The 24,857-nt window shown below is 40.2% G+C and overlaps 1 protein-coding gene across 4 annotated transcripts in view; it reads right to left on the bottom strand.

The window, feature by feature from the left end:
- The window catches only part of LOC139766950 (pseudouridylate synthase 1 homolog), a 150,477-nt gene that overhangs the window by 73,018 nt on the left and 52,602 nt on the right, over positions 1-24,857 (bottom strand). For all 4 annotated transcript variants that reach the window (XM_071696021.1, XM_071696022.1, XM_071696020.1 and 1 more), the window contains exon 6: positions 17,816-17,922. In XM_071696021.1, the coding sequence (XP_071552122.1) occupies positions 17,816-17,922 (107 nt within the window). The remainder of the gene's footprint in view (positions 1-17,815; positions 17,923-24,857) is intronic.

Below are 24,857 nucleotides of genomic sequence, written 5' to 3'. Positions count from 1 at the left end.
TCTATGACATATATACAAAAATTATCAGAAACAGTGCTAAAGCAGCTCATAGTGTGATACAAAAGATGGCCAGAGTAATATGGATATGTTAAAAAACTGAACAACTGGAAGACGTAAATGTGGCTTTGAAAGGAATATGCACCATCAAACAGAACATAAAAACAGATAACCTAATCTGGGGCAGAGAGGCATGCTTTCTAAGGTTGACAGGCAAGCTGAAGGTAAAATGGCTTCCCCAAGTCTTAGATATCATGAAAGAGTTCTCATAATCCTCAAAAAAAAAAAAAAAAAACCTAACTTTTCCCCCCAAATAGTACAAAAAATACCACAACTTTTCCTAATACTCACAGTGTATAAGGCCAATGAGTTCTACAAGACTGCAGCCCCCTTTCTGCCTATAGCCATATATTTCCACCACTAAAATGTTTTTTCTTACCAAACTGCCTTTCCTGCTTTGATGAGGAAACATAAGGAAAAGGTATACAACAGTCTCATTTGCACACATCCAAACTATAGCTGTAATGTATAAGGTACCAATGCCAGAGCTTATCACCTACAGTCATGTTTTACAGACTATATCGTAGTTTACCTAGATCAGCACAAATTACCACTGCATTTCATCATTACCAATGCAAACCACCTTGAACTTCAATTCTCCATAATGCTAAGGAGCAAGGGAACTCTATTGTATTGAAGTGCCTCCTTTTGAATCTTTGCACTCATTTCTAAAGTTGTGTGCAAGGCCAGCCTCAAATAAAATCTATTCTATGTTCTTGTATTGTATTATCTTTTCTTTCATTCTTATCTGCCACTTCCCATATTACTGAGATGGTGCTAGGAACGGACAGAGAAAAGGCCTCATTCACTCACATCATTCTCTAATTGTTAAGTGTAAAGCACTGAAACCACACCCTCCTATCTATAACAGACCCCAAAGACCTCTATGTGGTTTCCCCTGGCTGCTTCATAGTCCCTGGTTCAGTTCATTGACAGCATCTTGCACTATTACATCATATTCATCAAGTCATCCATTCCATGTAAGCCTTCAACTTCCTGTATGTTCAGGCCCCAAGCATTCAGGATTCTTCTCTCTCTCCTTCTATCTTCAACTTGGTCTCCCCCTTCATCTAGTCCCCTCCACTTCTGACAAATACACACAGAGACCTCCTACAATGGATGAGATGCACTCTTGATGAATGTCCATTAAGTGAAATCAGTTAAAATAGGTCATTATAATAACATGGTGCTTATGGACATGCATTCCTGACAATGTCAATTTTTACATTAGTATGTGGTACAGAATGGATTCTTTTGCTTACAGTAATGGCTCTGCAGATGTTATTTTGGTGTTTTACAGATAAAACAGAGAGCAGTAAATAAACACCATATGAAACTAAATCTAATCCACATTCAGGATTCTTCTCTCTCTCCTTCTATCTTCAACTTGGTCTCCCCCTTCATCTAGTCCCCTCCACTTCTGACAAATACACACAGAGACCTCCTACAATGGATGAGATGCACTCTTGATGAATGTCCATTAAGTGAAATCAGTTAAAATAGGTCATTATAACATGGTGCTTATGGACATGCATTCCTAACAATGTCAATTTTTACATTAGTATGTGGTACAGAATGGATTCCTTTGCTTACAGTAATGGCTCTGCAGATGTTATTTTGGTGTTTTACAGATAAAACAGAGAGCAGTAAATAAACACCATATAAAACTAAATCTAATCCACATTTACAGGTCTATTAGGGCATACAGTGTTGATTACCACGGCTGCACTCTAACAGTGCACATTGACTTTCCTGGCCTGCTCTCCATCATCTCCCAGCCTATTACTTGTGTGGGAAATATTTGTTGCCACTTAGGATGTGGTAGATTTGCTGGTCCTTTTTATCCTCTCACTGTTATCAAATATCACTTTAATGCTGACGCACTCACATGTGCCCGATGATCGCTTGCCTCACCTTCGTGGGTCACTTGCATCTTTAAATCTATATCAATCACTTTCCCTTGGATGTTTTATCTACACTTGCATTTGCAGGCCATTTTCTAGATCTGAAGGGTTTAAAATGTTCTATAAATTAATGTGAGATAGTTAAAAAGGTGGCAACCAAGACCGAACTGACTCGGATCATAGCAGGCTGTATGCAACTGACTTTTAACTTTTCCAAAAGAGGTTACAGAGAAGGGGACCAAGTGAGGATTTTCCCTCTTAAGCTCAGTCCTCTGTTCTTAATGCTACCTTGCTAACGCAGGAAATGGCAAATATGTATGAAAGAAATTATAAAATTCATAAAATTACAAGGAAATTTTGATCCATGAAAAGAAAATCCATTATATGAGATCTCATTAAAAAAAGGGTCTTTCTGTATCCCTTTTATCAATTTCTCTTCATTCAGTCTCTTTTTATGTCCAAACCATTTCAGCACATCCTCTTCAGCTATCTCAACCACACTCTTCTTATTACCACACTTCTCCCTTAACCTGTCATTACTTACTTAATAAACCCTCCTCATGCCATATATTGTCCTTAACATTTCATTTCCAACACACTCACCCTCTTCCACCATACATTCTTGTCTGTAGCCCATGCCTCAAATCCATACAACATCACGGACTACCTTACCTTCAAACATACCCATTTTTGCCTTCCCAGAAAGTGACCTCCCTTTCCGCACATTTCTCAAAACTTCCAGAACATTCACCCCATCACCCAACATATGGCTCAACACGTCCATGGTTCCACCATTTACTGCTATGTTCACTCTCAAGTATCTATAACACTTCATTTTCTCAAAGTTTTCTCCATTCAAACTCACATCACAACTAACCTGTTTCTCTGCACTGTTATACTTCATAAATTTGATTTTATTCACATCTACTCTCATGTTCTCCTTCCATCTACTCTCATTTTCTCCTTTCAAACACTCCCAAACTCAGACTTCAACTTTTATAGTTTCTCACTTGAATCTGCCACCAGTGCTGATTCACCAGCAAAAAACAACTTAACCCCTACAGCTACACCTGCCCCTCTCTTCAAGACTCTTGCATTTACCTCCCTCACCACTCCATCCATGAATAAATCAAACAGCCATGGTGACATCACACATTCCACCTGCAGACTCACCTTCAAAAGGACCCACTCACCCTCTTTTATACATACTTAAACACATGTCTTGCCCTCTTAATCAAAACTCTTCACTGTTTCTGACATCTTTCCTCTCCTGCTATATATTTTCAACACCTTCCACACAGCATCTCTATCATCAACCCTAACATGTAATTTCTCAACTCATAAATACCACATACAAATCCTTTCATTTCTCTAAGTATTTCTCACACACATTAATCAAAGCAAATACCTGATCCATCCTATACCATTCCTGAGGCCACAATGTTCCTCCCCAATCTCATGCTTTAACATAAGTTAGAGTGGGTGACACTCATAAACAATGACAGCAGATTAAGTTGTGTACAACTTTAATCATAACTATCTTTTGACAGAGTTATATCTCTGATGCCTATTCCCTCTGAAAACTCCCATCAAAGGGTGACCACAGCATGAGTCTCCACTTATCCCTGTCCTTACATGCCTCCCTAACAAACACCATTCCATGCATTCTTCCACAATTTCTCTCCCTCCGGTGCTCTTCCTCTCTATTCCCCCAAGTCAAAGACTGTCTTCCTATCACATAAACCCCTTTAATCATACTACCATACACCCCTCCTTATCTTACATTCTTCCCACATGCCCAAACCACCTTTAAGTATTATGCTTCACTCACTCCACAATTAATTCCATTTGCAATCCCTTCTAAACCAAATCTCTCACACACCACCACACTCTCTTCTTCATTCCATCTAGTCATACCGAATGCTCCTCTCAAATAACTCATTTCCACAGCATGGATTCTTGAACTCTGACTCATTCCATGTCCTGTTTCACCTGCATAGGTCAGGGTCGGGAAGACTATGCTGTTACTGAATCCTTCCCTCGCTTCCGTGCTTACACCTCTACCCTACATTATATAATATACTCAGGGACCCAATGGCACTTCAACCCTGTGCAGCTCTTTCTCTCTAATCTTCCTTTCCATATCACCAAACTTACCCAAGATAGCTCCTAAGTACTTAAATTCTCTCACCTCTTCCAGTCTTTCTTCCCCGATATCTATAAAACAATTTAGTTTACTTTTTTATCACTCTATAGGGCTTTGAAAAATCTATACTTTCACTGTGATTCTTTTTGTATATCATTTACTTTTATTTGCACTTACTTTCAATTGCCTATGCTTATACACATCATAAAACACACTTAAAACCTTCTGCAACTCCTCTTCACTCCTAGCAAACAACAAAGTATCATCCACAATGATGCTTGTAACAATCTACCATTGTCACAACCACACTCCATCTCTGCATTCCCTTTCCCTAGTCTTGCTTTCATCTCTCTTATTACTCCACCCAAGGAATAGAGTGAATTGGAATGATGTAGTATAGTGGGGAGGACAAGCTGTCAATGGATTAAACCAGGGCATGTGAAGTATGGGGTAAACCATGGAAAGTTTTGTGGGGCCTGGATGTGGAAAGTGAGCTGTGGTTTCGGTGCACTACTATTGATAGCTAGAGACTGAGTGTGAACGAATGTGGCCTTTTTTGGTCTTTTCCTAGCACTACCTATCTCTCCCACATGCCCACGTGGAGGGGGGTGCTGTTTCATGTATGGCAGGATGGCAACAGGAATGGATGAAGGCAGCAGGTATGAATATGTACATGTGTATATATGTAAATGTCTGTGTATGTGTATGTATACATTGAAATGTATAGGTATGTATATGTGCGTGTGTAGGCGTATATGTATATGCACATATATGTGGGTGGGTTGGGCCATTCTTTTGTTTGTTTCCTTGCACCACCTCGCTAATGCAGGAGATGGCAATTAAGTATAATAAATAATAAATATATACCAGGGCATATGAAGTGATTGAGAGAAACCACGGAAAGGTGTGTGGTGCCTAGATGTGGATAAGGGGCCCTGGTTTTGGTACATTTTAAATGACACTTATACCAGATATGTTCCTGGCACAACCTTTCTAATGCAGAAACTGGTAAATTTACAATATAAGCAAATACGTTATTAAATAATTAAGGAGACTTGTGTGAGGAAGTACCAGGAGAGACTGAGTACAGAATGGAAAAAGGTAAGAGCAAAGGAGGTAAGGGGAGTGGGGGAGGAATGGGATGTATTTAGGGAAGCAGTGATGGCTTGTGCAAAAGATGCTTGTGGCATGAGAAGTGTGGGAGGTGGGTTGATTAGAAAGGGTAGTGAGTGGTGGGATGAAGAAGTAAGATTATTAGTGAAAGAGAAGAGAGAGGCATTTGGACGATTTTTGCAGAGAAATAATGCAAATGAGTGGGAGATGTATAAAAGAAAGAGGCAGGAGGTCAAGAGAAAGGTGCAAAAGGTGAAAAAGAGGGCAAATGAGAGTTGGGGTGAGAGAGTATCATTAAATTTTAGGGAGAATAAAAAAATGTTTTGGAAGGAGGTAAATAAAGTGCGTAAGACAAGGGAGCAAATGGGAACTTCAATGAAGGGGGCTAATGGGGAGGTGATAACAAGTAGTGGTGATGTGAGAAGGAGATGGAGTGAGTATTTTGAAGGCTTGTTGAATGTGTTTGATGATAGAGCGGCAGATATAGGGTGTTTTGGTCGAGGTGGTGTGCAAAGTGAGAGGGTTAGGGAAAATAATTTGGTAAACAGAGAAGAGGTAGTAAAAGCTTTGCAGATGAAAGCCGGCAAGGCAGCGGGTTTGGATGGAATTGCAGTGGAATTTATTAAAAAAAGGGGGTGACTGTATTGTTGACTGGTTGGTAAGGTTATTTAATGTATGTATGATTCATGGTGAGGTGCCTGAGGATTGGTGGAATGCTTGCATAATGCCATTGTACAAAGGCAAAGGGGATAAGAGTGAGTGCTCAAATTACAGAGGTATAACTTTGTTGAGTATTCCTGGTTAATTATATGGGAGGGTATTGATTGAGAGGGTGAAGGCATGTACAGAGCATCAGATTGGGGAAGAGCAGTGTGGTTTCAGAAGTGGTAGAGGATGTGTGGATCAGGTGTTTGCTTTGAAGAATGTATGTGAGAAATACTTAGAAAAGCAAATGGATTTGTATGTACCATTTATGGATCTGGAGAAGGCATATGATAGAGTTGATAGAGATGCTCTGTGGAAGGTATTAAGAATATATGGCGTGGGAGGCAAGTTGTTAGAAGCAGTGAAAAGTTTTTATCAAGGATGTAAGGAATGTGTACGTGTAGGAAGAGAGGAAAGTGATTGGTTCTCAGTGAATGTAGGTTTGCGGCAGGGGTGTGTGATGTTTCCATGGTCGTTTAATTTGTTTATGGATGGGGTTGTTAGGTAGGTGAATGCAAGAGTTTTGGAAAGAGGGGCAAGTATGAAGTCTGTTGTGGATTAGAGAGAGCGTGGGAAGTGAGTCAGTTGTTGTTCGCTGATGATACAGTGCTGGTGGCTGATTCATGTGAGAAACTGCAGAAGCTGGTGACTGAGTTTGGTAAAGTGTGTGAAAGAAGAAATTTAAGAGTAAATGTGAATAAGAGTAAGGTTATTAGGTACAGTAGGTTTGAGGGTCAAGTCAATTGGAAGGTAAGTTTGAATGGAGAAAAAATGGAGGAAGTAAAGTGTTTTAGATATCTGGGAGTGGATCTGGCAGCAGATGGAACCATGGAAGCGGAAGTGAATCATAGGGTGGGGGAGGGGGCGAAAATCCTGGGAGCCTTGAAGAATGTTTGGAAGTCGAGAACATTATCTTGGAAAGCAAAAATGGGTATGTTTGTAGGAATAGTGGTTCCAACAATGTTGTACGGCTACGAGGTGTGGGCTATGGATAGAGTTGTGCGTAGGAGGGTGGATGTGCTGGAAATGAGATGTTTGAGGACAATATGTTGTGTGAGGTGGTTTGATCGAGTAAGTAATGTAAGGGTAAGAGAGATGTGTGGGAAAAAAGAGTGTGGTTGAAAGAGCAGAAGAGGGTGTTTTGAAATGGTTTGGGCACATGGAGAGAATGAGTGAGGAAAGATTGACTAAGAGGATATATGTGTCACAGGTGGAGGGAACGAGCAGAAGTGGGAGACCAAACTGGAGGTGGAAAGATGGAGTGAAAAAGATTTTGAGTGATCGGGGCCTGAACATGCAGGAGATTGAAAGGCGTACAAGGAATAGAGTGAATTGGAACGATGTGGTATACCGGGGTCGACGTGCTGTCAATGGATTGAACCAGGGCATGTGAAGCATCTGGCGTAAATCATGGAAAGTTCTGTGGGGCCTGGATGTGGAAAGGGAGCTGTGGTTTCGGTGCATTATTACATGACAGCTAGTGACTGAGTGTGAACAAATGGGGCCTTTGTTGTCTTTTCCTAGCGCTACCTCACACACATGAGGGGGGAGGGGGTTGTTATTCCATGTGTGGCAAGGTGGCGATGGGAATAAATAAAGGCAGAAAGTATGAATTATGTACATGTGTATATATGTATATGTCTGTGTGTGTATATATATGTGTACACTGAGATGTATAGGTATGTATATTTGCGTGTATGTATATACATGTGTATGTGGGTAGGTAGGGCCATTCTTTCGTCTGTTTCCTTGCGCTTCCTCGCCCATACATGCACATATACATACATATACATATCACATGTAATACACATACACAGATATATACATAAACACATATGCACATATTCATAACTGCTTCCCTTCATCCATTCCAGTCGCTACCCCACCATACAGGAAATAGCAATACTACCCCTGCTTCAGCGAAGTAGTGCCAGGAAAAGACAAAAAAGGCCACATTCGTTCACACTCAGCCTCTAGTTGTCATGAGTAATGCACTGAAACCACAGCTCCCTTTCCACATCCAGGCCCCAAAGACCTTTCCATTTATATATATATCCCTGGGGATAGGAGAGAAAGAATACTTCCCACGCATTTCACATGTATTGTAGATGGTGACTAAAGGGGACAGGAGTGGGGACTAGAAACCCTCCCCTCCTTGTATTTTAACTTTCTAAAAGGGGTAAAAGAAGGAGTCATGCAGAGAGTGCCCATCCCCCTCAAAGGCTCAGATTGGGGTGTCTAAATGTGTGTGGATGTAACCACGATGAGAAAAAAGGAGATATAGGTAGTATGTTTGAGGAAATGAACCTGTATGTTTCGGCTCTGAATGAAACGAAGCCAAAGGGTTTGGGAATGTCTTGGGAGTAAAGTCAGGGGTTAGTGAGAGGACAAGAGCAAAGGAAGGAGTAGCACTACTCCTGAAACAGGAGTGGTGGGAGTACGTAATAGAGTGTAAGAAAGTAAACTCTTGATTGATATGGGTAAAACTGAAGGTTGATGGAGAGAGATGGGTGATTATTGGTGCATATGTATAAAAGAAAGAGACAGGAGGTCAAGAGAAAGGTGCAAGAGGTGAAAAAAAGGGCAAATGAGAGTTGGGGTGAGAGAGTATCATTAAATTTTAGGGAGAATAAAAAGATGTTCTGGAAGGAGGTAAATAAAGTGCGTAAGACAAGGGAGCAAATGGGAACTTCAGTGAAGGGCGCAAATGGGGAGGTGATAACAAGTAGTGGTGATGTGAGAAGGAGATGGAGTGAGTATTTTGAAGGTTTGTTGAATGTGTTTGATGACAGAGTGGCAGATATAGGGTGTTTTGGTCGAGGTGGTGTGCAAAGTGAGAGGGTTAGGGAAAATGATTTGGTAAACAGAGAAGAGGTAGTGAAAGCTTTGAGGAAGATGAAAGCCGGCAAGGCAGCAGGTTTGGATGGTATTGCAGTGGAATTTATTAAAAAAGGGGGTGACTGTATTGTTGACTGGTTGGTAAGGTTATTTAATGTATGTATGACTCATGGTGAGGTGCCTGAGGATTGGCGGAATGCGTGCATAGTGCCATTGTACAAAGGCAAAGGGGATAAGAGTGAGTGCTCAAATTACAGAAGTATAAGTTTGTTGAGTATTCCTGGTAAATTATATGGGAGGGTATTGATTGAGAGGGTGAAGGCATGTACAGAGCATCAGATTGGGGAAGAGCAGTGTGGTTTCAGAAGTGGTAGAGGATGTGTGGATCAGGTGTTTGCTTTGAAGAATGTATGTGAGAAATACTTAGAAAAGCAAATGGATTTGTATGTAGCATTTATGGATCTGGAGAAGGCATATGATAGAGTTGATAGAGATGCTCTGTGGAAGGTATTAAGAATATATGGTGTGGGAGGAAAGTTGTTAGAAGCAGTGAAAAGTTTTTATCGAGGATGTAAGGCATGTGTACGTGTAGGAAGAGAGGAAAGTGATTGGTTCTCAGTGAATGTAGGTTTGCGGCAGGGGTGTGTGATCTCTCCATGGTTGTTTAATTTGTTTATGGATGGGGTTGTTAGGGAGGTAAATGCAAGAGTTTTGGAAAGAGGGGCAAGTATGAAGTCTGTTGGGGATGAGAGAGCTTGGGAAGTGAGTTAGTTGTTGTTCGCTGATGATACAGCGCTGGTGGCTGATTCATGTGAGAAACTGCAGAAGGTGGTGACTGAGTTTGGTAAAGTGTGTGGAAGAAGAAAGTTAAGAGTAAATGTGAATAAGAGCAAGGTTATTAGGTACAGTAGGGTTGAGGGTCAAGTCAATTGGGAGGTGAGTTTGAATGGAGAAAAACTGGAGGAAGTGAAGTGTTTTAGATATCTGGGAGTGGATCTGGCAGCGGATGGAATCATGGAAGCGGAAGTGGATCATAGGGTGGGGGAGGGGGCGAAAATTCTGGGGGCCTTGAAGAATGTGTGGAAGTCGAGAACATTATCTCGGAAAGCAAAAATGGGTATGTTTGAAGGAATAGTGGTTCCAACAATGTTGTATGGTTGCGAGGCGTGAGCTATGGATAGAGTTGTGCGCAGGAGGATGGATGTGCTGGAAATGAGATGTTTGAGGACAATGTGTGGTGTGAGGTGGTTTGATCGAGTGAGTAACGTAAGGGTAAGAGAGATGTGTGGAAATAAAAAGAGCGTAGTTGAGAGAGCAGAAGAGGGTGTTTTGAAGTGGTTTGGGCACATGGAGAGAATGAGTGAGGAAAGATTGACCAAGAGGATATATGTGTCGGAGGTGGAGGGAACGAGGAGAAGAGGGAGACCAAATTGGATGTGGAAAGATGGAGTGAAAAAGATTTTGTGTGATCGGGGCCTGAACATGCAGGAGGGTGAAAGGAGGGCAAGGAATAGAGTGAATTGGAGCGATGTGGTATACCGGGGTTGACGTGCTGTCAGTGGATTGAATCAAGGCATGTGAAGCGTCTGGGGTAAACCATGGAAAGCTGTGTAGGTATCTATATTTGCGTGTGTGGACGTATGTATATACATGTGTATGGGGGGGGGTTGGGCCATTTCTTTCGTCTGTTTCCTTGCGCTACCTCGCAAACGCGGGAGACAGCGACAAAGTATAATAAAAAATAAAAAATAAATGTACATGGGCATGAGAAGAAAGATCATGAGAGGCAAGTGTTTTGGGAACTGCTGAATGAGTGTGTTAGTGGTTGTGATGCACGAGACAGGGTTATAGTGTGGGTGATTTGAATGCAAAGGTGAATAATGTGGCAGTTGAGGGAATCATTGGTATACATGGGGTGTTCAGTGTTGTAAATGGAAATGGTGAAGAGCTTGTAGATTTACGTGCTAAAAAAGGACTGGTGATTGGGAATACCTGGTTTAAAAAGAGAGATATACATAAGTATACGTATCTAAGTAGGAGAGATGGCCAGAGAGCGTTATTGGATTACGTGTTAATTGATAGGCATGCGAAAGAGAGACTTTTGGATATTAATGTGCTGAGAGGTGCAACTGGAGGGATGTCTAATCATTATCTTGTGGAGGCGAAGGTGAAGATTTGTAGAGGTTTTCAGAAAAGAGGAGAGAATGTTGGGGTGAAGAGAGTGGTGAGAGTAAGTGAGCTTGGGAAGGAGACTTGTGTGAGGAAGTACCAGGAGAGACTGAGTTCAGAATGGAAAAAGGTGAGAACAAAGGAGGTAAGGGGGTGGGGGAGGAATGGGATGTATTTAGGGAAGCAGTGATGGCTTGCGCAAAGGATGCTTGTGGCATGAGAAGCGTGGGAGGTGGGTTGATTAGAAAGGGTAGTGAGTGGTGGGATAAAGAAGTAAGATTATTAGTGAAAGAGAAGAGAGAGGCATTTGGACGATTTTTGCAGGGAAATAATGCAAATGAGTGGGAGATGTATAAAAGAAAGAGGCAGGAGGTCAAGAGAAAGGTGCAAGAGGTGAAAAAGAGGGCAAATGAGAGTTGGGGTGACAGAGTATCATCAAATTTTAGGGAGAATAAAAAGATGTTTTGGAAGGAGGTAAATAAAGTGTGTAAGACAAGGGAACAAATGGGAACTTCAGTGAAGGGGGCTAATGGTGAGGTGATAACAAGTAGTGGTGATGTGAGAAGGAGATGGAGTGAGTATTTTGAAGGTTTGTTGAATGTGTTTGATGATAGAGTGGCAGATATAGGGTGTTTTGGTCGAGGTGGTGTGCAAAGTGAGAGGGTTAGGGAAAATGATTTGGTAAACAGAGAAGAGGTAGTAAAAGCTTTGCAGAAGATGAAAGCTGGCAAGGCAGCAGGTTGGATGGTATTGCAGTGGAATTTATCAAAAAAGGGGGTGACTGTATTGTTGACAGGTTGGTAAGGTTATTTAATATATGTATGATTCATGGTGAGGTGCCTGAGGATTGGCGGAATGCTTGAATAGTGCCATTGTACAAAGGCAAAGAAAGGTGAGTGTTCAAATTACAGAGGTATAAGTTTGTTGAGTATTCCTGGGAAATCATATGGGATGGTATTGACTGAGAGGGTGAAGGGATGTACAGAGCATCAGAGTGGGGAAGAGCAGTGTGGTTTCAAAAGTGGTAGAGGATGTGTGGATCAGGTGTTTGCTTTGAAGAATGTATGTGAGAAATACTTAGAAAAGCAAATGGATTTGTATGTAGCATTTATGGATCTGGAGAAGGCATATGATAGAGTTGATAGAGATGCTCTGTGGAAGGTATTAAGAATATATGGTGTGGGAGGCAAGTTGTTAGAAGCAGTGAAAAGTTTGTATCAAGGATGTAAGGCATGTGTACGTATAGGAAGAGAGGAAAGAGATTGGTTCTCAGTGAATGTACGTTTGCAGCAGGGGTGTGTGATGTCTCCATGGTTGTTTAATTTGTTTATGGATGGGGTTGTTAGGGATGTGAATGCAAGAGTTTTGGAAAGAGGGCAAGTATGCAGTCTGTTGTGGATGAGAGAGAGTGGGAAGTGAGTCAGTTGTTGTTCGCTGATGATACAGTGCTGGTGGCTGATTCATGTGAGAAACTGCAGAAGCTGGTGACTGAGTTTGGTAAAATGTGTGAAAGAAGCAAGTTGAGAGTAAATGTGAATAAGAGCAAGGTTATTAGGTACAGTAGGGTTGAGGGTCAAGTCAATTGGGAGGTAAGTTTGAATGGAGAAAAACTGGAGGAAGTAAAGTGTTTTAGATATCTGGGAGTGGATCTGGCAGCGGATGGAACCATGGAAGCAGAAGTGAATCATAGGGTGGGGGAGCAGGCGAAAATTCTGGGAGCCTTAAAGAATGTGTGGAAGTCAAGAACATTATCTTGGAAAGCAAAAATGGGTATGTTTGAAGGAATAGTGGTTCCAACAATGTAGTATGGTTGCGAGGCGTGGGCTATGGATAGAGTTGTGCGCAGAAGGGTGGATGTGCTGGAAATGAGATGTTTGAGGACAATATGTGGTGTGAGGTGGTTTGATCGAGTAAGAAATAATAGGGTAAGAGAGATGTGTGGTAATAAAAAGAATGTGGTTGAGAGAGCAGAAGAGGGTGTTTTGAAATGGTTCGGTCATATGGAGAGAATGAGTGAGGAAAGATTGACCTAGAGGATATATGTGTCAAAGGTGGAAGGAACGAGGAGAAGTGGGAGACCATATTGGAGGTGGAAAGATGGAGTGAAAAAGATTTTGAGGGATTGGGGCCTGAACATGCAGGAAGGTGAAAGGCTTGCAAGGAACAGAGTGAATTGGAACGATGTGGTATACCGGGGTTGACGTGCTGTCAATGGATTGAGCCAGGGCATGTGAAGCATCTGGGGTAAACCATGAAAGTTCTGTGGGGCCTGGATGTGGAAAGGGAGCTGTGGTTTCGGTGCATTATTACATGACAGCTAGAGACTGAGTGTGAACGAATGTGGCCTTTGTTGTCTTTTCCTAGCGCTACCTCGCACACATGAGGGGGGAGGGGGTTGTTATTTCATGTGTGGCGAGATGGCGATGGGAATGAATAAAGGCAAACAGTATGAATTATGTTCGTGTATATATGTATATGTCTGGGTGTGTATATATATGTATACGTAGAGATGTATAGGTATATATTTTGCGTTTGTAGACGTGTATGTATATACATGTGTATGTGGGTGGGTTGAGCCATTCTTACGTCTGTTTCCTTGCACTACCTTGCTAACGTGGGAGACAGCGACAAAGCAAAATATATAAAAAATAAATAAATAAAGTTTGAATGGAGAAAAAATTGAGAAAATGAAGTGTTTTAGATATCTGGGAGTAGATTTGGCAGCAGATGGAACCATGGAAGCAGAAATGAGTCACTTGGTGGGGGAGGGGGCGAAGGTTCTGAGAGTGTTGAAGAATGTGTGGAAGGTGAGAGCATTATCTCAGGGAGAAAAAATGGATATGTTTAAAGGAATAGCGGTTCCAACAATGTTATGTGGTTGCAAGGCATGGGCTATAGATAGCACTGTGTGAAAGAGGGTGGATGCGTTGGAAATGAGATGTTTGAGGACAATATGTAGTGTGAGGTGGTTTGATCGAGTAAGTAATTAAAGGGTAAGAGAGATGTGTGGAAATATAAAAAGTGTGGTTGATAGAGCAGAAGAGGGTGTATTGAAATGGTTTGGTCACATGGAGAGAATGAGTGAGGAAACATTGACAAAGAGGATATATGTGTCAGAGGTAGAGGGAACAAGGAGAAGTGGGAGACCAAATTGAAGGAGGAAGGATGGAGTGAAAAAGATTTTGAGGCATTGGGGCCTGAACATAAAGGAGGGTGAAAGGCGTGCAAGGAATCGAGTGAATCAGAACGATGTGGTATACCGGGCTCGATGTGCTCTCAATGGATTGAACCAGGGTATATGAAGTGTATGGGGTAAACAATGGAAAGTTTTGTGGGGCCTGGTTGTGGAAAGGGAGCTGTGGTTTCTGTGCATTACACATGACAGCTAATGACTGAATGTGAATGAATGTGGCCTTTGTTGTCTTTTCCTAGCGCTATCTTGTGCACGAGTAGGGAGGGGGTGCCATTTCATGTGTGGCGGGGTGGCAACGGGAATGGATGAAGGCAGCAAGTATGAATATGTACATGTGCATATATGTATATGTCTGTGTATGTATATGTATGTATACATTGAAATATATAGGTATGTATATGTGCGTGTGAGGATGTGTATGTATATACATGTGTATGTTGGTGGGTTGGGCCATTCTTTCGTCTATTTCCTTGCGCTACCTCACTAATGCGGGAGACAGTGACATAGTGTAATAAAAAATATATCATTTTCTAATTATTTAGTATACTTTGTTGCTGTCTCCCGCATTAGCGAGGTAGTGCAAGGAAACAGACAAAAGAATGGCCCAACCCACCCACATACACAGGTATATACATACACGTCCACACACAGCACATATACATACCTAAACATTTCAATGTATACACATATATATATATACATACACAGAAATATACATATAAACACATGAACATAATTCATACTTGCTGCCTTTAATCATTCTGGTCACCACCCCGCCACACATGAAATGAAAACCCCCTTCCCCGCACACACGCGCGAGGTAGTGCTAGGATAAGACAACAAAGACCACATTTGTTCACACACAGTCTCTAGCTGTCATGTAAAATGCACTGAAACCACAGCTCCCTTTCCACATCCAAGCCCCACAAAACTTTCCATGGTTTACCCTAGACGCTTCACATGGCCTGGTTCAATCCATTGACAGCACATCGACCCCGGTATACCACATCGTTCCAATTCACTCTATTCCTTGCATGCCTTTCACCCTCCTTTATGTTCAGGCCCCAATCACTCAAAATCCTTCACTCCATCCTTCCACTTCCAATTTGGTCTCCCACTTCTCATTCCCTCCACCTCTGACACATATATCCTCTTGGTCAATCTTTCCTCACTCATTCTCTCCATGTGACCAAACTATTTCAATACACCCTCTTCTGCTCTCTCAGCCACATTCTTTTTATTACCACACATATCTCTTATCCTTTCATTACTTACTCGATCAAACCACCTCACACCACATATTGTCCTCAAACATCTCTTTCCAACACATCCACCCTCCTCCGCACAACTCTATCTATAGCCCACGCCTTGCAGCCATATAACATTGTTAGAACAACTATTCCTTCAAACATACCCATTTTTGCTTTCCGAGATAATGTTCTCGCCTTCCACACATTTTTCAATGTTCCCAGAACTTTCCCCAGCCTGTGACTCACTTCTGCTTCCATGGTTCCATCCGCTGCCAAATCCACTCCCAGATATCTAAAACATTTCACTTCCTCCAGTTTTTCTCCATTCAAACTTACCTACCAATCAACTCATCCCTCAACCCTATTGAACCAAATAACCTTGCTCTTATTCATGTTTACTCTCAGCTTTCTTCTTTCACACACTTCACCAAACTCAGTCACCAGCTTCTGCAGTTTCTCACATGAATCAGCCACCAGCACTGTATCATCAGCGAACAACAACTGACTAACTTCCCAAGCCCTCTCATCCACAACAGACTGCATACTTGCCCCTCTCTCCAAAACTCTTCCATTCACCTCCCTAACAACCCCATCCATAAACAAATTAAACAACCATGGAGACATCACGCACCCCTTCTGCAAACTGACATTCACTGGGAACCAATCACTTTCCTTTCTTCCTGCTTGTACACATGCCCTACATCCTCGATAAAAACTTTTCACTGCTTCCAGCAACTTACTTCCCACACCACATACTCTTCATACCTTCCACAGAGCATCTCTATCAACTCTATCATATGCCTTCTCCAGATCCATAAATGCTACATGCAAATCCATCTGTTTTTCTAAGTATTTCTCACATACATTCTTCAAAGCAAACACCTGATCCACACATCCTCTACCACTTCTGAAACCACACTGCTCTTCCCCAATCTGATGCTCTGTACATGCCTTCACCCTCTCAATCAATACCCTCCCACATAATTTCCCAGGAATACTCAACAAACTTATACCTCTGTAATTTGAACACTCACCTTTATCCCCTTTGCCATTGTACAATGGCACTATGCATGCATTCTGCCAATTCTCAGGCACCTCACCATGAACCATACATACACTGAATATCCTCACCAACCAGTCAACAACACAGTCACCCTTCTTAATATATTCCACTGAAATACCATCCAAACCTGCCAACTTGCCAGCTTTCATCTTCAGCAAAGCTTTCACTACCTCTTCTCTCTTTACCAAACCATTCTCTCTGACCCTCTCACTTCGCACACCACCTCGACCAAAACACTCTATATCTGTCATTCTATCGTCAAACACATTCAACAAACCTTCAAAATACTCAATCCATCTCCTTCTCACTTCACCAATAATTCTTATTACCTCCTCATTGGCCCCCCTCACCAATGTTCCCATTTGTTCTCCTGTCTTATGCACTTTATTTACCTCCTTCCAAACCATCTCTTTATTCTCCTTAAAATCAAATGATACTCTCTCACCCCAACTCTCATTGGCCTTTTTCACCTCTTGCACCTTTCTCTTGACCTCCTACCTCTTTCTTTTGTAAATCTCCCAGTCATTTGCACTATTTCCCTGCAAAAATCATCCAACTGCCTCTCTCATCTCTTTCACTAACAATATTATTTCTTCATCCCATCATTCACTACCCTTTCTAATCTGCCCACCTCCCACCTTTCTCATGCCACAGGCATCTTTTGTACAAACCATCACTGCTTTCCTAAATACATCCCATTCCTCCCCCCACTCTCCTTATGTCATTTGCTCTTCCTTTTTCCATTCTGCACTCAATCTCTCCTGGTACTAACTCACACAAATCTCCCTTCCAAGCTCACTTACTCTCACCACTCTTCACCCCAACATTTTCTCTTCTTTTCTGAAAACCTCTACAAATCTTCACCTTCCTCCAAAAGATAATTATCAGACATCCCTCTAGTTGCCCCTCTCAGCACATTAACATCCACAGTGACATCACATAGCTCAGCGTCACATCCAAATGCATAACATTACATTTCAATCAATCATGAGAACTAAATTGAGAGTTTTTCTTTTTGATATTTTGAACTTTTTTCTCTGGAAAGCCACAAAAATTACTACAATTGCCCCACTGGAGGCTTAAAACCAAAATCAAAGCAAATGATTAAGCAAAAAGATGTCTGTATTTAAGAGTATGCCATGAGACCACTGGATATCCAATCATCATCACTTATGAGCATTGTCAAATTTTGGTTTACTGGCCATCTGGCTTAACACATCCATACTTTAAAACTATCATTTATGATATCATATCATCAACACTTATGAAGATTGCCAAATTTTGCCTTACAGACCATCTTGCTTAACACATCCATACTTTAATATTATCATTTAAAGTTTGTGATAACTTATTAAAAATATTAATCTAAAAACTTACATTTGAGATGTAAAATTGTGGAAATTGTGGGTGCCTTTATACATATTCAGCAATCTTCTAACTTCTTTCAAAACTTCTGGTGTCATGCGGTAACCCTCTCTGGTTATCTGTAAATTGCGAATATGCTGCTTTACAAGTGATGATTATTGACCACTTATTAACACAATGACAAAAATTTAGTTCATTTTGTCATAAATGTTTACTACACTGCCTGCAATCTATAATCCTTGAATTGTTTTTTATTACCTTTTTCTATATTATCCTTCATCGCTGTTTCCTGTGACAGTGAGGTAGCACTAGGAAACAGATGAAGAACGGCCCATCCACTCATATACACATGAATATAAATAAACCCCCATACATGCATATATAAATACATATACAAATACACATCAACATATACCGGGGTAGGTATGCTGTCAATGGATTCAACCAGGGCATGTAAAACGACTGGGGTAAACCATGGAAAGCTTCGTGGGGTCTGGAGATACACATGACAGCTAGAGAAGGAGTGTGAGCGAATGTGGTTTTTTTTGTCTGTTTTCCTAGTGCTACCATGCTTAAGCAAGGGGTAAAGATGCTCTTTCCTGTGGGTAGTGTGGTGCCAAGAATGGATGAAGGCAAGCAAATATGAATATGTACATGTGAACATATTCATATTTTATTATTATGGATAATCGGCATTTCATGAATCAGCAAGGTAACACCAGGAAACAGAAGAAACACCCATCCACTTATATACACATAAACTCACAAACACACACATATATATATATATATATATATATATATATATATATATATATATATATATATATATATATTCTTTTTCTTTTCTTTTAAACTATTCACCATTTCCCGTGTTAGCGAGGTAGCGCTAAGAACAGAGGACTGGGCCTTTTTTGGAATATCCTCAACTGGCCCCCTCTGTTCCTTCTTTTGGAAAATTAAAAAAAAAAAAAAAAAAACGAGGGGAGGATTTCCAGCCCCCCACTCCCTCCCCTTTTAGTCGCCTTCTACGACACGCAGGGAATACGTGGGAAGTATTCTTAATCCCCTATCCCCAGGGATAATATATATATATGTGTGTGTGTGTGTGTGTGTATGAGTGGATGGGCCATTCTTCATCTGTTTCCTGGCACTACCTCAATGATGTGTGAAACAGCGATTAAGTATAATAAATATAGATATACCATTTATGCTCTTTCTCACACACTAAACACCACTGAGGAACATGTCACATTTATCAAGCAATCTCATTTCTTTATTATACATACTGAAAGGAGCATGTGACATGAAGAAAGAAATGAGGAAGTACATGAGAGATTCAGTATGGCAGGGAATGCAAGGGTATTGAGTTGTGGAGTGGTAAAGCGAGTAAAATGTATTACTGTAAGTTGGGCTGGGCAGAGAAAAAATACAAGATGGGGAATCTACAAAGACAGTGTATGATAGTATGATTAAACGAGTTGTTGTGAAAGGAGGACCATCTGTGACATGGGGAAACAATGAAAAAGTAGTGGTGGAAGAATGAGTGGAACTGCGTATGCAAGTGAGGCATGTATGGACAGGGATAAGTGGAGACTCTCTTGCTGTGTCTACCCCCTTAATGGGAGTTCCAAGAAGGAATGAGAATCAGAGATATATGGTGCAGCAGCATACTTCCTCACAATATGTCTTTGTTGATCACTATTACCACTATCATACATCACCCTTCTTAACTATAAAAAGCATATGCACAACCTTTTTATAACACCACATTATGCAAGAAATATCAGTACTCTGCTGTGTTACACTGGAAGTTTTGGCATGTTTCCTGTGACTTTTGACAGTTTCACACCCACCAGTATTTTAATTAAGCAAGCAAAGATAGAGAACTGGGCTTGTGTACCAATTATCAACATAGATAACATGGCCTTTCCATACATGAGGAGCCAACAATATTTTCACCACTGAACCAAGAAAACCTAGACTTTCATCATATGCTATGTCTGTTTCCTTTCCTGTGTACACAATGAAGTCAAAAATAAATTCACAATCACAATCACAAAGTACAAAAGGTTCAGTCCAAAACAATGACATTTGGAAGGAATATGTTATATTCTATCCAAGATGACTTCTCCACAGCACTAAATTCTCATCTATGCATAAATCTTGAAAAGATTTTCTGGAATTTTGTACATATGTGTTCAATAATTGGCCAGATTTACTGCAATTGATCACTTCCTTGTACGAGTTGTTTATTGCCAACAAAATGAATGACTCACAAGAGTTGAAATAGCAATCATGAGGCATTAGCTTTCCAAAAATCTTAATCTCATACACATCATCTGTTGGCCTATAGTCATTTATTCTGTTTCTTTTTACATGTGACATAAGAAACATCAGAGATAAAAAGATACATCTCATCCTTAGCTCTGTCAGTCCATTCGGCCAGTCTACAGTAAGGAAAAAATGGAGGAAATGTTTCCATGTGATACTGATAATATTCATTTGCTTCCATCACGATCATTTTCATTATATCTGTGTCGATCAATTCAAGATAAATCAAGTTCCTCTGAGTTATCATTGTGCAAGCACTTGTTCTTCCTAAATTTGAGGAATCAAACACAAAGTCTTCAAACATATATTGCGTAGCGTGCTAGTCCCATTTCCAACCTCCCATTCCATCGCAGTCATCCTCACCACTAGCACGTCATGTTCATTTCAGTGGCAGTGTGTGTGGATTGTGTGCATCCTCAAGTCTTTCTCAGAGTAACTCCTTTCATCTTCACTAGAGGGCCATTCATCTTCACTAATCAATTCATCAAATTCACTGAAGTTATATCCAGCAAGAATATCGATATTAGCATGGCAGCAGCTTGCTGAAGTCGTCCTATCCCTCGTCATAATCAACCACAATGATTCAGATTTTGAAAAAAATACCCCTGTCTTATGGTAACATTGCAAATATTATCAAGTACATCTTCTATCGCGAAAGGCAGAAGCCCCACAAAAAAAACCTAGGAGTTTTGAATACAGAAACCTTCTATGTATCAGCCACAGTCATCCCATATTATCCAGGAAGACCACATATGCACTAACCAAAGTGAATGGGTTAAAGAGTACATGGAAAGGTAAACATGGATGAAAAAGAATGGAAGAGAAGAACAAAAGGGTTTGACTGACTATGTAGCAGAGGAGGAAAGGTTGAGAAAGGCTGTACTGGATGTAGAGTTGTGAGAGGATTCTTTGATGACTGTGACCATTTTGTGATTCTTAAGGGGGTGAGGATCAGGCAGAAGTAGAGGTATGCTGTAAGGAAGAAAGGAGAAGTAAAAGTGTTGGCAAGAGAGAAGATGAATCAGAGAGAATCCAAGGAGTATGAAAGAGGGGTGACCAAAAGTTTAGATGGAAGTACAGAAAATGTAGGTGTGCAGTCATGTGCAAATGAGTTGTTTACAATGTTTTAAGAAAGACTGTTAAAGGTAGCAGAATTAGTAGTTCGATGCAAGCATATGAGATAAGGAATAGAAAGGGATGAGGTGAGAAGTGCTGTGGAAGGGAAAAAAAGGCATATGGTAGATTGGTCAAAAGAAATGCACCAGTAGAAGTCTGCAAAGGACAGGGGAAGAATATAAGCCATATAAAGTGGAATGTTAAGAAGCTAACAGCAGAGAAAACAGACATGAAAATTTCGGAAGAAAGTTGAGTGAAAAGTTTGGGGAAAGGCAGTAAAAAGGGATGAGATGGATGTAAGGGTGAAAGTGTTAATGTGAGAAGTAAAGAATGGGAGTTGCTGAATGAAAAGGAGGAAATACAAGGCTGATGGAAAGAGTATTTTGAGGAACTGATGAATGTGGGAGGCAAGGCAGCAATTATTACATGCAAGGGTATGGAGGATGGAAGGAAAACGATACAAGCACTTGGGCCTAAAACAAGAAGGGAGGTAAAACGGATAATAATGAGGTTGAAGGTAAGATAGGCACCTGGAGTGAACAGGATTATGGCTGAAATGCTGAAGCAGAGGAGAGAAAGTGTGATAAAGTGGATGTATTTGATATGTAAATGAGCATGGAAACAGAAGGTTGTGCCTTAGGATTGGGTGAAAGTGATCATTGTTTCATTATTCTAAGGAAATGGTGTTGTGGATCAGCAATTATTTTGGAATAAGACAGTTAAGTATAACAGGAAGAGTGTATGCAAGAGAGTTGATTAACAGAGTAATGGAAGTAACTGAATACAGAATAAGTATGAAGCAAGGGGTTTTAGGAAAGGTAGAGGATGTATGGATCAGACTTTTGTAGTGAAAATGACTGTGGAAAAGTATCTAGTGAAAGGAAAGAAGCTGTATGCAGTTTTTATGGATCTTAGGAAAGCATAAGACAGAGTCAAGTGAAGTGCTATGGCATGTTTTAAGGATATATGAGATAGGGGGACAACTGTTGGATGGTGTGAAAGCCTCCTATAGAGTAGCAAATGCATGTGGATGAAGATTTGGCCAAAAGTTTTGGTATATTAGTGGGTGTCATCAGTGCTGTGATATCACCATAGCTTTTTGATATATACATGGATGGAGTGATAAAAGACGTGAAAGCAAAACTCAGAAAAGGAAGCACAGAGATGGAGTGTAGTGGTGAGGTATGGTGGTTAGTGACAAGTCTGTTTGTGGATGACACTGTGTTGTGTACTGAGAGTCAAGAGGAGTTGCAGAAGGTTGTAATTGTGTTTTATGATGTGTGTAAGCATAACTGTTTGAAGATAAATGTGATAAAAAAAAGTAATGGTGTCTGAAAGAAAACAGAGTGAAAGTATAGATTTTGCAAATCCTATAGAGTGAAAGAAGAAAGTGTACTAAATTATGTGACATAGGGAGAAAAAACTAGCAGAGGTGAGAGAATTTACATATTTAGGAGTTTTTTGGGTAAGTTTGGTAATATGGAAAAAGAGATAAGAGAGAAAGCAGTATAGGGGAGAACAGTTACTGGGTCTCTAAATAGAAGAATAAAGGGAAGGGTTGTAAATGCAGAAGTGAAAAAAGGATTAAGGGAAAGCATAGTCCTAACAACTCCATTCTAAGCAGCCAACACATGGACATGGAATGAGTCAAAGAGATCAAGAATCCAGGCTGTGGAAATGATCTATTTGAGAGAAGCCTGTGGCATGACTATATAGAATGTCATGTCTAATTCACCGACACCACAGCTTCCTTCCACATCCAGGCCCCACAAAACTTTCCATGATTCACATGCCCTGGTTCAATCTTTTGACAGCACTTCGACCCTTGTATACCACATTGTTCCAACACACTCTATTCCTTGCACACCTTTCACCCTCCTGTATGTTCAAGCCCCGATCACTCAAAATCTTTTTCACTCCATCCTTCCACCTCCAGTTTGGTCTCCCACTTCTTCTTGTTCCCTCTACCTCTGACACATATATCCTCACTCATTCTCTCCATGTGACCAGACCACTTCAACATACCCTCTTCTGCTCTCTCAACCACACTCTTTTTATTACCACACATCTCTCTTACCCTTTCATTACTTACTCGATCAAACCACCTCACACCACATATTGTCCTCAGACATCTTATTTCCAACACTTCCACCCTCCTCCACACAACCCTATCTATAGCCCATGCCCCACAACCATATAACATTGTTGGAACCACTATTCCTTCAAACATTCCCATTTTTGCTCTCCAAGATAACGTTCTCACCTTCCACACATTCTTTGATGCTCCCAGAACCTTTGCCCCCTCCCCTACCACATGACTCACTTCCACTTCCATGGTTCCATCCACTTCTAAATCCACTCCCAGATATCTAAAACACTTCACTTCCTCCAGTTTTTCTCCATTCAAACTTACCTCCCAGTTAACCTGTCCCTAAACCCCACTGAACTATATTAATCTTATGTTGAATGAATTCATTTTAAAGATATTTTCTGATCCTCCGCATTGTATTTACTAAGTATGTATAGGGTACTGAGAGAATTATGATATATTTTCCAATATCATTTCAAGTGTAGAAGTATTTGAATATCTTATCTTTCAGTTTTCAACCAAAAAATTTTAGAGCTAAAAAATCAACTTCAGTTTTTGGCATTCTTATAAGAAACATGATTTCATTTAAAAAGTCATTATAGGAAGTATTTTTCAGGCTTAATACTTATCAGGTGTTATAGTATCTTTAGGTCATCTTTATGACATTCAATTAAGCTGTCAAATGAATTAAAGTTTAAATATTTGTTGTTCCTTTGCATCGTATTTATTAGGTATGTATCGGCGACTAAGAGCATTATGATATATTCTCCATGATTTTCTGAAGTTTAGAACTGTTTGAATATCTTATGTTTCAATTTTAAAACAAAAAGTTTTTTGAGCTAAAAGATACCCTAAACCTTCAATTTTTGGCATTTTTCTCAGAAAAATAGATTTTCTTTAAAAGCTCATTATAAGAAGTATTTTTCATGCTGTATACAAATCTGGTGTCAAAATTTCGTTTAGTCATCTTTATGACATTCATTTAAGCTGTTTAATGAAGTCAATTTACAGATGTTTTTTGCTCCTTTGCATCGTATTTACTGGGTATGTGTCAGGCACTGAGTGCATTATGATATATTTTTAATGTTTTTTTCATGTATATAAGAGTTTGAATCTCTTATCTTTTCTGACCTTAAAAATACCCTGAATTACTACCTTCAGTTTTTGGTATTTTTCTCAGAAAAATGAATTTCCTTCAAAAACTCATTATAAGAAGTATTTATAATTCTGAGTACAAAAATGGTGTTAAAATAATGTTTAGTCCTCCTAATGACACTAAATTACACTTGTAAATGAAGTCAATTTGTAAATGTTTCTTTTACTTTGCTTCGTATTTACTGAGTAAATCTGTAATTGTTACCATTATGATACATTTTTCATGAGTATTTGAAATATAGAAGTGTTTGAATATCTTATCTTTGAATTTCAAAACAAAATTTTTTTGAGCTATAAAGTACCTTCAATTTTTTGCATATTTCTAAGACAAATAGATTTCCTGTAAAAGCTCATTATATG

This window comes from Panulirus ornatus, chromosome 4 (genome assembly GCF_036320965.1).
Source record: "Panulirus ornatus isolate Po-2019 chromosome 4, ASM3632096v1, whole genome shotgun sequence".
Classification (NCBI taxonomy): Eukaryota; Metazoa; Arthropoda; class Malacostraca; order Decapoda; family Palinuridae; genus Panulirus; species Panulirus ornatus.
Note: the sequence above shows the minus strand (reverse complement) of the source record. Positions and strands in the feature narration are given on the sequence as shown.